Genomic DNA, 13305 nt, shown 5'->3' with positions numbered 1-13305 from the left:
TGGAATCTGGGCCAGAGACCGTATCATGACAAGAAGATATAGCAGAAAGAAATTCCCATAAAATGTTTGTTCGAAGATTCTGACTCACAAGGGGTAAAACATAAGGTTGAAGCTTCAGCCCACTGTTTCTCGTGAAGGAAAGCAGCTGGATACGAGGCTGAGGCTGACGCTGATGCCACTGCAAAATGGGTCGCAAGATGTTCTGCAAGAACTAAAGGGTCCGTACAAAGGCCATCTCTGAGGTGAAGGCCTGGGAGGGTGGACTGCCGATGGCAACCTTGGATAGAGTGACGTGTAGCCCATACCCGTGACAGAGGGACAGTAGGACCAAGGGAAGAAACGAATCGTTCCCAACATATCCGCTTGCTATGTTTGACTAAATAACGGGCTTTAGCGCGGAGGTGTTTAAAGGTAGCAAGGCTGGCTACGGATGTGTGCCTCCTATAGTGTTGCAAAGCTCGACGGCGATCATGGATGGCAATGGCCGTATTCCACCACGGGACTCGCTGGCGACGAAATGGTCCAGATGAGCGCAGGACAGCAAGGCTAGCAGCGCGAACAATCGCGTCAGACACGTCACGTAAGACGTCATCAATACAACCCAACAAAGAGGGAGAAAACACGACCTGTGCAGTGTATAGAGGCCAATCGGCGCGTTGGAAAGACCAACGAGGTAACCTGTCCATCAGGGAGCGGGAAGGGATTGAGATAACCAACGGGGAATCGTCACTATCACAAAGGTCGTCGTGTGGCGACCAGTGTAATGAAGGGAGAAGAGAGAGAAGAAAGAGAAAGATCAATGGCAGAGAAGGTACCATGACTGGCACTGAAATGTGTAGGGGAGCCATCATTAAGAAGGCACAAGTCGTGGTCTGCAATAAGCTGGTCTATGAGAAGACCTCATCTAGATGGAAAGGCACTGCCCCACAAGGTATGATAACCATTAAAATCCCCAAGGAGGAGGAAGGGAGGAGGAAGTTGCTGAAGAAGGGCAGTTAAGGCAGCAGGTGTAAGAGTTCTGTCAGGAGGGAGATAAAGATTGCAAACCGTAACCTCAGAGTCTAGGTGTACCCTAACAGCAACCGCTTCCAATGTAGTTTGAAGAGGAATCCACGTGCTAGCAATTTCTGTATGAACCAACGTACAAACGCCACTAGAAGCCCGATTTCGACAGGAAACACGGTACCCACGAAGGGTCGGTGATCTCATTTTACTGACGCTCACTCACAGTGAGCGTCAGTAAAATGAGATTCCTGGAGAACCACACAAGCTGCAGAGTAAGACGAAAGAAGGGATTTCAATTCCGGAAGGTGACAATAGTATCCATTACAATTCCATTGTTGAACCACACAACAATGATTTAAATGGGGGCTGAACAAACTAAAGCCAGTCATACATCCGGGTCCCCACCCGTCACCGACAAGGAGAGGGCGACATCCATGAGCGACAGGTCAGAATCCGGTTGTGAAGTCGGGGATGGGACCTCCGGTGACACCAGAGGCTCTTTGTCTCGGGAATTATGTTTCTTCTTCTTTTCAGGCTGAGATCGAGGAGGGCTGTGTGGCATAAAGGAGCCAGCTGCAGCATGATCAGGAACGGAAAGAGACCGGGCGACCTGGGGGCCGACAGACCGCGCCTCTCGCGGTCGTCGTGTGGCAGAAGACCTTTGGCCTGGAAGGTGCCAGGAAGGGGCAGCCCGGGAGAGGCACCCTTGACCAGCAGACGCCGAAGGAGTGGGGCACTTCTCCGGCTGGGGAGGGGTAGCAGCGCCCAGAGGAGAAGGTGTGGGAGCTGCAGGAGAGGGGGAAGGAGAGGGGGAAGGAGAGGGGTCCAGGATGGGGGTAAGGAAGGGGGAGGAAGTGGTGAAGATGTAACCAAAGTGTAATTAGATGTCATGGACACAGGGTGAAGATGTGTATACTTGTTACGGGCCTCTGTGTAGGTTAAACGATCGAGGGACTTATACTCCTATATCTTCTTTTCCTTCTTATATACTGGGCAATCTGGTGAACGTGGAGAATGACCGCCATGACAATTTACACACACAGGAGGGGGAACACAGGGACTCCCCTCATGGAGTGGACGTCCACAGTCACCAAACAGAGGGGCCTGTGAACAGCAGGAAGACGTGTCCAAAACGCAAGCACTTAAAACACCTCATAGGAGGTGGGATGTACGGCTTCGCATCACATTGATAAACCATAATCTTAACTTTCTCAGGGAGGGTATCCCCTTCAAAGGCCAGGATAAAGGCACCAGTATCAATGCGATTGTCTTTAGGACCCTTCTGAACACACCGAACAAAGTGAACACCCCGCGGTCCGAGATTGTCCCGAAGTTCCTCATCAGTTTGAAGGATGAGGTCCCTATGAAAACTCACACCTTGAACCATATTTAGAGACTGGTGGGGGGTAATGGAGAATTGTGCCAAGATGGGTACAGGCACGAAGGGCCACAGATTGGGCACCTGAAGCAGTTTTGATCATCAACGAACTTGACCGCATCTTGCTCAGGGAGTCCACTTCACCAAACTTGTCTTCAATGTGTTCCACAAAGAATAAAGGTTTGGTATTGGTGAAAGTATCTCCATCAGTCCTGGTGCAAACTAGATAATGGGGGAAAGGTTTCGCCCCTAGCAGATGGGCCTGACCCTCTTCCCAGGGGGTAGCCATGAAATAGAAGGCCGAAGGGGCAAGAGAAGCAGCACTTGAAAAATCAGTTCCACGCAAAGAGACGACCGCAGACAAGCGGCCTGAGTTCTGGACCAATATGCATTTCATTTGCATAGCGTCCACCCTGACACCACCCACTCCGATCAGGGGCTCTGCTCACGGGCGCCACACAGCTACAGCAAGGGCCATCTGGCACGGCGGCCATTGCCGGGAGTTCCGATGCTCCAGGATGATGAGCAACCACTCCAAGGCATGCATGTAGTGGTCACAGCTCAGTTATCAGAAGTGTGATCCCTGTGTGTTCAGGGGGCTCAACCAAAAGGGTGCATAGCGACCCCACCACATGGACTGGCTACTGTGCTGGCTATGCATCCTAGCATCAGACAATAACGTGAAAGAAAAGGTGGAATTTACTAGGAGGGTGCACGTCGGAGACACTAGGTGCTCTTCCCCAAATGGCTCACACTACGGAGGAGAAATTTTGTAATGGAGGTCAAACCCCAGAGGGGGACCAGGGAATGCCAAAAGGAGGAGATGATTACGCAACAAAGCCTAATTGTAAAACCAACAGAACCAGGAGGATAGCGGGGGCCAACATAAGCAGGGATACCAAGAGAGGGAGAGGAGAGGGCGAGGGGAAAGGAGCAAGGAGGGGAAGGAAATGAAGCCCTGGAGAGAAAGAAGGCTTCAATAGCTCAGGGCCCCGTGCTCGCCATGTACGTATCCACAAAAGAGTTGTGGACCCCCTGGGGGGGTCGGAAGCCGGGGTCTGTAACGTTTCACCGATGGATGCCTGAGAAGAGGATCGCTTCTCAGGCGGCAGAGGAGGAGGAAGAGGAAGAGGAGGAGGAAGAGGAGGAGGAAGAGAAGGAGGAGGAGGAAGAGAAGGAGGAGGAGGAAGAGAAGGAGGAGGAGGAAGAGAAGGAGGAGGAGGAAGAGAAGGAGGAGGAGGAAGAGAAGGAGGAGGAGGAAGAGAAGGAGGAGGAGGAAGAGAAGGAGGAGGAGGAAGAGAAGGAGGAGGAGGAAGAGGAGGAGGAGGAGGAGGAAGAGGAGGAGGAAGAGGAGGAGGAAGAGGAGGAGGAAGAGGAGGAGGAAGAGGAGGAGGAAGAGGAGGAGGAAGAGGAGGAGGAAGAGGAGGAGGAAGAGGAGGAGGAAGAGGAGGAGGAAGAGGAGGAGGAAGAGGAGGAGGAAGAGGAGGAGGAAGAGGAGGAGGAAGAGGAGGAAGAGGAGGAGGAAGAGGAGGAGGAAGAGGAGGAAGAGGAGGAGGAAGAGGAAGGGGAGGAGGAAGGGGAGGAGGAAGGGGAGGAGGAAGGGGAGGAGGAAGAGGAGGAGGAAGAGGAGGAGGAAGAAGAGGAGGAAGAGGAGGAGGAAGAGGAGGAGGAAGAGGAGGAGGAAGAGGAGGAGGGGTGGCCCCTGGGGCAGAGGGGGCAGGGGCCACGAAGGAGGAATATTTGGAAGGAAGGGATTTGGGAGGCGGAGGCATAGACCCTGGATGGGGTGAGGAGGGAGTGGGGACAGGATGGGGGTGAGAATACTGCGGAAGGAGTGGACACAACCAAAGCAAACGATGTTGCCAACATCACGGGATGGAGGCGGTCATATTTCATCCTGGCCTCAGAATAAGACAGACGGTCCAAGTTTTTCAATTCTTGTATCTTCTTCTCCTTCTGATAGACAGAGCAGTCGAAAGATCTAGGCGAGTGGAGGCTAGGACAATTGACGCACCGAGGTGATGGGTTGCATGAATGTCCCTCATGAAGAGGACGTCCACAATCGCCACAAAGGAGTTCAGCTTCGCACCGTGACGACATATGCCGAAGTGCAAACATCGAAAGCATCAGATAGGAGGTGGGACGTAAGGTTGCACGTCGCACTGGTAGCACATCACCTTTACCTTCTCCGGGAGAACATCACCCTCGAAGGCAAGGATAAAGGCCCCAGTGTCGACGCGACGATCTTTGGGGCCACGCTGGACTCGCCAGACGAAATGCACGTCACGGCGCACCAGGTTGGCCCTGAGCTCCTCATCAGATTGCAGCAGGAGGTCCTGATGTAAAATAATCCCCTGCGTCCTATTGAGCGCCAGATGTGGGACAATGGACACTGGGATGTCCCCTAGTCGGTCGCATGCCTGGAGCGTCGCCGACTGTGTAGCGGAGGTGGTCTTTATGAGAATGGACCCCAAATGCATTTTACTAAGAGCCTCGATTTCTCCGAAGATATCCTCGATATGCTGTAAAAAGAACATGGGCTTGGAGGTGGCGAACGTCCCTCCATCAGTCCGAGAACAGACTAGATAGTGGGGGAAGTATTTCGCCCCAAGCCGGCGGGCCTGTCCTTCGTCCCAGGGAGTGGCCAAGGGGGAAAGGCAGAAGGACCAGAACCAGAGATGGAGACAGAACTTTTCTTCTTAGAAGACGCGGCCGCAGAGCGACCTGATGCATGTTGACGTTTCATCTGCGAAACGTCCGCCCCAATACCATCCACTCTGAACAGGAGCTCTCCCCACGTGCGCCACCCAGCCGCAGCAAGGGCCACCTGGCGGGATGACCATTGCCGGGAGTCCTGATGCCCCAGGTAGATGGGCATCTACTCCTTGGCTTACGTGCGGAGGGTGCAGCTCAGGTACCGGCAGTATGATCCCTGTGTTGTCAGGGGACTACAACCTAGAGGGTACATGACTACCCCACCACAACGGGCTGGCTACCGTGCTGGATTTCGGGTGCCATGTAAAGTCCATCATGATCGAAGGTGCAGATGGGGACGCACTACGGGCGTAACCTGTGCAACCCATCAGGTGTTTAGGCCCAAATTGATGAACAGTGGGTGCAGTTACGACACAGTTACGATGATGAGTGTCAAGGTCTTAGTGCACTGAGGACCGGTGGTACACGACGTAAGGTGTCCTTCCCAAAAGGCTCGTACTCCTGTAGAATTTTTAAAATGGAGGTCAAACCCCAATAGGGATCATCACATTAAAGGCCGAAACGGTTGAAACTCCTTTTAGTCACATCTTACGACAGGCAGGAATACCTCACAAGGGAACCTCCCCATCGCACCCCCCCTCAGATTTAGTTATAAGTTGGCACAGGGATAGGCCTTGAAAAACTGAACACAGATCAATTGAGAAAACAGGAAGAAGTTGTGTGGAACTATGAAGAAAATAAGCAAAATATACAAACTGAGTAGTGCATGCGCAAGGTAGGCAACATCGAGGAAAGTGTTAGCTTCCGAGCGCCATTGTCCCGTGGTTAGCGTGAGCAGCTGTGGAACGACAGGTCCTTGGTTCAAATCTTCTCTCGGGTGAAAATTTTAATTTTTTTTCAGATAATTATCAAAGTTCAGGCACTCACACATAACTTCGCTCTCCAAAATTCCAGGACATGTTCAGATTTGCTTGGACATATACAGAATTTGACGGTCTACGCACGGAAACATTTGAAAACGTAAAAAACATATGTTTTGACAGAGCACAGGGAAAACTGTGCGACTGAAACTGTTGCATTCATTTGATGCAGTTTATGTGACAAACTCTTATGTTTTCATCACTTTTTTTGGAGTGATTATCACATCCACAAGAAAACCTAAATCGGGCAAGGTAGAAGAATCTTTTTACCCATTCGCCAAGTGTGCAAGTTAGGTGGGTCGACAACATATTCCTGTCATGTGACGCACATGCCGTCACCAGTGTCATAAAGAATATATCAGACGTGTTTTCCTGTGGAGGAATCGGTTGACCTATGACCTTGCGATCAAATGTTTTCTATTCCTATTGGAGAGGCACGTCCTTTCGTCTACTACTTGCACGGTTTTGCGGTGCGGTCGCAAAACACAGACTTTAAACTTATTACAGTGATGAGAGACGTCAATGAATGAACAGACAGATTGTAACTTTGCGAAAATAAGAAAGTAAAATTTTCACTCGAGGGAGGACTCGAACCAAGGACCTTTCGTTATGCAGTTGCTCACTCTAACCACGAGACCACAGCGCTCACCAGCTATCATTGTCCTTTATGTTGCCTATCTTGTACATGGACTACTCAGTTTATATATTTGGCTTATTTTTTCATAGTTCCACACAACTTCTTCCTGTTTTCTCGATTGATCTGTGTTCAGTTTTTCAAGGTCTATCCACTGTGTCAATTTATAACTAAATCTGAGGGGGGTGCGATGGGGAGGTTCCCTTGTCAGTCTTATTCTTACCGCGGATCTGCAGAGGGATATTTGTTGGTGACAGCATGTGTTGGCATAAGACTGAAAATACGGGTTAAGAAAGCTGAATTTAAATCTTATACTGGTTAATGGCTGTAAAATTAATATAAAAAACAAAGGACGCATAATGTCCCTAGTTAGTTGTTTCTTAAATTTATTGCAAATTAAATGCACCAGTGGCAAGCTGTACATATAACGTTCATAGTGCAACGAAAGTATCTTACTGATTTTCCTATCACGACATGCACAGAAGATCGTTATCAGCTGTCATCCAGTGTGACAGTACTGGAAGTGTAGAGGAAAAGAGAAGGAAAATTCATTGTGTAGTAGGATCTAAACCACAAACCTCATTTGTTCTACTAAATGAGCTGTGATGTTTTAGAGAGTTTTAAATTTGTCAATATATGTGGAACAAACGCCACCATGACAAATGGTTTTTGGGTGGGATACCCAGCACTTTAAATAACAGCAGCCTCAGTCTGTTTTCCTATCCCCTTGTCGGACTGTCTGCTAGCTATGCAGTCCATTTCTCTTCAATGTAAGCTGTTAACCTCTAGCAAAGTTGGTACTTTTTTGCATTGTTCATAAGCTCACAGAATTTCTGCCATACAACACATTTATCACATTTCCTGGGCATTGATACTGTGTACATGTTGCTGCTTTTCCTCGGACATAGATATTCCAATTCTACTCATCTCAGTATTACATACTTCTTGCCGCAACTTGCAAACAGAAAATTGGACATTTAATATTTGTTTTGTGTATTCGTTCATCCTTTGCCTCGGCAATGTCATTGCTTTCTCATCAACAAGAAAATTTAATTTTGTTAACAAGTTTCCACCAGCCCATAGCATTGAGCACAACTATAACTGGAACATGGCTGTGACTAGTCATAAGAAATAGTTGATTCCTACTGCTGCTTGGTATGTGTTTCACATTGCTGCCATACATTATTTTTCAAGGTGGTAGTTGAAGAACTATGGCTACGTGACACTGTAAGTAGACAGGTATGTCATTCTGCCTGCAAAGGAGCTCATAGGTGGACTACACACCTTGAGGAGAAGCTGAGGGGCAGAGAGAAAGGGCAAGAACGAGACAGGCAGAGAGAGTGGGTGAGAAGATGGGGAAATGATGGGTGAGGAGGAGACAGAAGAGTGACAAAGGAGGAGATGGAATGATTGTGGTAGGAGAAGATGGACTAACAGATTGGAATATATACCTACCCTGGCAATACCACGAACTCAGCTGGTTACTAATATACTGCTGATCTCTAGAAAATTCACGATCTATGATTATTTCAACTAGCCAGTGACTTTTCTCATTCTACATGCAATATTAGTGATTTGAATGCTGGAAATATTCTCCAGATCATCCCACCCCAAACTTAGTCTGGGATCCTCACTGATACAATCTCTGTGGCAAAATACTCCCAACAGACCTTCAAGTAAATAACAAAGAATATTCGAATTAATACAGCTTGTGCAAATCAGTCCATACAAAGAAAATTTGCTGATCAGCTTTTCTAACTCACATTCCCATGATTCCACCTTGTGGTACATTTCACTGTGCTCTTTGCAGAGACACTGACAGCTCTCTCCTACACTGTATACTTCACAACATCGCACTTACTGACTGACTGACCGACCGACCATCATCTGGCGACCTAGAAATTTGCCTCGAGTAGCAGTATTGTGCTTCTCCCATCCACACACCATTTATCACTCGTCTTCAGCCGTCACCTGCCTTTTGTTGCCCTCATTTATCCACTTATCTTGTTCTCACACTCACAGCTTTAGCTCAAATGAGTTCAGGCATTTGACACCCATTACTGGACAATGTATTCTTTTGACTTCTCTCCAATCATCAGTAGTGTCTTGCACTGGACCCAAGATAATGTCCAAGATTTTCAACCTGCAAAATTTGTTTTGCATTGCCTGCCTGTGTCACAATCAAGGACCTGGTTCTAGAAAGCAACAGGGTAATTTAATTAAACTCTATACAGAATTACTTTATGACTGGCAGCTAGACATGAAATAGTGTGGACACATTCAAAGACTGGAGATCATACATTCACACTCTATCCCAAGGGATAGACCTTCACCACACTGCCAATATACTATGCAAGTGTAGTACAGTTCAGTTTTAGGCAGCTTGCTGTCCTATGGAATCGCTCACTGCACTAAGAGTTTCTGTTTGTGTTCATTTTGTACACTTACAGGATTGAAATTTTACCTGTCATTACTGTTATCAGTTCTGGAGTGTGCAGTGTTTAAGACTGTTAAAAGCCACTTCAGCAAATGTTATTCAGTGGATATATCGATATCACTCTTGTTCCAGGCATTGCTATATAAAACCAAAATCAGTTGAGATAAATTGTTTGTGCATAATCTGCCTACATCATCAACATCTGTGGTTGATAGTGCTCCCAGATGTTCTGTTGTTGACGAGAACCTTATGCTAAAATAAAAGGAGGAAATTATTGACTTCAGCATCTGTAAGTGGAAGTAAGTGAAACATTTTAAAAGATGGAGCATATAAATCCAATACCTCTCCATAAACCACAGTTACCCACATACAAAAACTGACAGGTTGACAAAACATACAGGCAAAAAATAATTAGGCTGACAAGTTCTCACTGGCACTTCAACCCAACAGAATTGATAATGACCTAAATTGACAATTATGCTGCAGAACAGTGATGAAACAAGTAAAAAGGTACACTGTCCACAGTTGGGGAACTAACAAGGGAACCTCCCCATCGCACCCCCCTCAGATTAAGTTATAAGTTGGCACAGTGGATAGGCCTTGAAAAACTGAACGCAGATCAATCGAGAAAACAGGAAGAAGTTGTGTGGGACTATGAAAAATATTAGCAAAATATACAAACTGAGTGGTCCATGTGCAAGGTAGGCAACATCAAGGAGAGTGTGAGCTCAGGAGCGCCGTGCTCCCATGGTTAGTGTGAACAGCTGCCAAACGAGAGGTCCTTGATTCAAGTCTTCCCTTGAATGAAATGTTTACTTTCTTTATTTTCGCAAAGTTATGATCTGTCCGTTCGTTCATTGACATCTCTGTTCACTGTAATAAGTTTAGTGCACTGCAAAACCATGTGATTAGTAGACGAAAGGACGTGCCTCTCCAATGGGAACCGAAAACATTTGACGGACGGACGAACAGATAATAATTGTCTGAAATTAAAAAATTAATCTTTTTACTCGAGGGAAGACTTGAACCAAGGACCTCCCACCCTGCAGCTGCACACGCTAACCACGGGACCACGGCGCTCCTGAGCTCACACTATCCTTGATGTTGCAGATCTTGCACATGGACTACTCACTTTGTATATTTTGCCTATTTTTTCGTAGTTCTACACAACTTCTTCCTGTTTTCTCGACTGATCTGTGTTCAGTTTTTCAAGGTCTATCCACTGTGCCAACTTATAACTAAATCTGAGGGGGGTGCGATGGGGAGGTTCAATTGTCAGTAATGAAGTTGTTAGGAAAATTAACAGGGAATGTGTGGTGTATTTTCTTTCAGAGCAGATTGTATTTTCATAAATTTTAATTGTTACTAAGAAAGCTGTTATTGGCAACTACAATCAAATGAAGTGCACCTCAGGAATTCAGTGCTAATGACACTAACAAAATCTTCATTGTTTCCATCATAATAGTTGCAATTGGAAGGTAGTGAATGATGTTATCACTACTCTTCTTACTTTCATACTTAAATTTCCATACCTCTACCAAAATGGTTAACTTTCTTGCTATAAAGATTTGTAATGATTGATCAGAAAATGTAATGTCATGTTAACCGTAAATGTTGTGCTGTGTTTCTCTCAACGAAACAGATGACTGATACCTTATCACATGAGCAGAGCATCACACATAATGTTTAATTTAAATTAATCTTATGTCAGACATCTCTGACAGAGTTTGGAGCTGTTGAAAGTAAGATATATATTAAATAATTTGTTAACACAATTTGTACACTTAAACTCAGTAACAAAGTTTCCCTGCAAGTCAAATTTTCAGGAACATTGAACAATGCATTTTCGAAAATATTCTGCATATAAAATTAAAAATTTATTGCCACAAACACATCTAAAATGAGAATGTAGTGAAACTCTTCCAGAATCTATTGATCCCACTTCCACCTTTGTACACTGATTAGTATGCAAATTTGAGTGTGTTCAATGAAATGTCAGATCATGCGAACAGTCAGGGAAGAATTAAGGAACTTCGTTTTGCATCTCCATGTGTTCCTGCTCTAGTGTCAATCCCAAAGCAATTGTGAGGTAAGTACACATCGCATGCCTCAGTTTTAATTTTACTGGAGATTGTGATTTTACACACAATCATTTTCACAATTTCAAAGTTACTGATGTACTTGTGCTATAGTGCTTTACATTCAGCTGTCACTTGTACCCATGTGTCAACAGTTCTCAGTGGTGGCAAACATGAAATTCAGTATGAAGTGGCACACACTGCATTACTCCGGAAGGAAGAACCACCACATCTGTTTCCTCGGATAATGCTCTACAGACCAACTTTCATACATGCTACAGATAACCTTTTTAGTTCTGGAATTTGCCATGACTGTCCCAAGCACAGATTCTCCCATCCATATATCACTGTTAATTTCTCAAGTATTATGTTGAATGCACTTGGACAACGACAACGATGTTTTTCAACACACTCTCAGTGCTGTGCAATCATTGTAATTACTGTGATCTTTAAGAAATGGGTTCCTTATTCTCTCATAATCTCTTCCAAATGTGTCTCATAATAAATGTGTGATTATAGTCCATATCCCTGCCTATTAATATCTGATTCTTTGTACACCTCCATCTACACTAGACTAGTCACCTAATGGTGCATGCCAGAGGGTGCTTCTGATACCACTACATCCATTACTTCACCATTTCCTATTCTATTTGAAGGTGGTGTTTGGGGAGAACAATTGCCAGGAAGCATCTATATTAGCTCTAATGCCTCCTATTTTGTTGCCACAATTATTTTGCAAGATATAAAGACTACATAACAAAATTAACTACATTTAAAGTTCCTATATGATATGTGTAATAGTAGCATTTTTCCCCAAGTGAAAAGGAAACACATCTGACTAGTTCACTACCTAATGTCTTAACACTTATCTTATCATCCTGTCCCTTCTTTTCATCAGCATTTTCCATACATTTCTTTCCTCGACTGTTCTGCTGAGGACTCCATAACCCTCCTATAAGTTCACTTAATTTTCAGCAGCATTCTCTAATCCCAAATCTGAAATGTGAGAGTTCTGTTTTTTTTTCATTTTCCAATCACATCTACCCAGTAAAAATTCTAATGCTCACCACAACTGAACTTAGTTCACAGAGCTGGATACCGTTACAAAACATAGATTTCTACTAAGTATTGCAAATTTTTGTAAATAGCATTAAATTTAACTGTAGGCTTTCCCGGCGTAAACTGTTGATGAAGGTTTCTCGGATCTCCAGCCGGGTGGTAGCATTGATATCTTGCAATGTTTTTTCACAAAAAAGGAGATGAATGACACCAGAGCCATGGTCAATTTGACTGGAAAAGAACTGGCTGCTGCCACAATCGCAGTCCTCAAGAAAGGATTGAATTTTGCCCCCATCCCCAGAACAAACTCGAAATGAGACATTATCAGTGGCATGGAAGAAGCAGTACTAGGGCTTCCCAAGGAGGAAGCAGAGGAAGTCAGATGGGAAACTTCCAGAATAATCGACAGATTTCAATTGCCTAAAAATAACATATCTGCAGAAGAACGAGCAGCTTTTTGGTCCCTTAGAGATGACCATGATACAACAATCCTACTAGCAGACAAAGGGTATGCTACAATGCTATTAAGCACTGCCGAGTACCAGCAGAAAACCTGCTGTTACAAGATGAGGCCTACAAGACGCTGAAGAAGGATCGAACCACGACGATAAGTAGAAAGACGATAGCTCTGCTGAAGAAATCTGACTTACCTGACCCAATGAAGAAGCACCTGTACCTCAGAGAACCAGCAATACCAAGCCTCTATGGATTCCCTAAGATTCATAAGGAAGGGGTACCTCTGGACCAATTGTAGACTCCATCAACTCTCACTGTTACGGATTTGCTAAATGCCTAGAAACACTACTCAAACCCCTTGTGGGGGCCTGCAGCCACCATGTGAGAAACTCGGCCAAACTCGTAAAAATACTCAGGGACATGTGACTACAAATGGAAGACCTACTCATGAGCTTCAACGTGACGTTGCTTTTCACAAAAGTGCCCCTTCCACACTCCTTGGCACTTTTAGCCCAGCACTTTGAAACACAAACAGTCAGGCTCTTCAAACATGCACTAACAACCACCTACTTTCAGTGCCACGGGGAATTCTTCGAACAGATTGATGGTGTGGCCATGGGCTC

General features: G+C 45.6%; 1 protein-coding gene across 1 annotated transcript; it reads left to right on the top strand.

Moving 5' to 3' along the window:
- Window positions 1–3461: 3461 nt before the first annotated feature.
- On the top strand, window positions 3462–11344 carry LOC126212675 (cilia- and flagella-associated protein 251-like). Its single transcript, XM_049940095.1, has 2 exons — window positions 3462–4078; window positions 11323–11344. The coding sequence occupies exons 1-2, from the start codon at window positions 3462–3464 to the stop codon at window positions 11342–11344; spliced, it is 639 nt and encodes a 212-aa protein (XP_049796052.1).
- The last annotated feature ends 1961 nt before the right edge of the window (window positions 11345–13305 follow it).

The sequence above is a fragment of the Schistocerca nitens genome, chromosome 11 (genome assembly GCF_023898315.1).
Source record: "Schistocerca nitens isolate TAMUIC-IGC-003100 chromosome 11, iqSchNite1.1, whole genome shotgun sequence".
NCBI classification, from domain to species: Eukaryota; Metazoa; Arthropoda; class Insecta; order Orthoptera; family Acrididae; genus Schistocerca; species Schistocerca nitens.
Note: the sequence above shows the minus strand (reverse complement) of the source record. Positions and strands in the feature narration are given on the sequence as shown.

Excerpts from the sequence above, each read along its gene's own strand:
- LOC126212675 (XM_049940095.1), top strand. The coding sequence starts at position 3,462 with ATGCCTGAGAAGAGGATCGCTTCTCAGGCGGCAGAGGAGGAGGAAGAG. Across the intron at positions 4,079-11,322 it reads GAGGAGGAAGAGGAGGAGGG|TTCTCAGTGGTGGCAAACAT; the intron begins GTGGCCCCTGGG and ends ATGTGTCAACAG.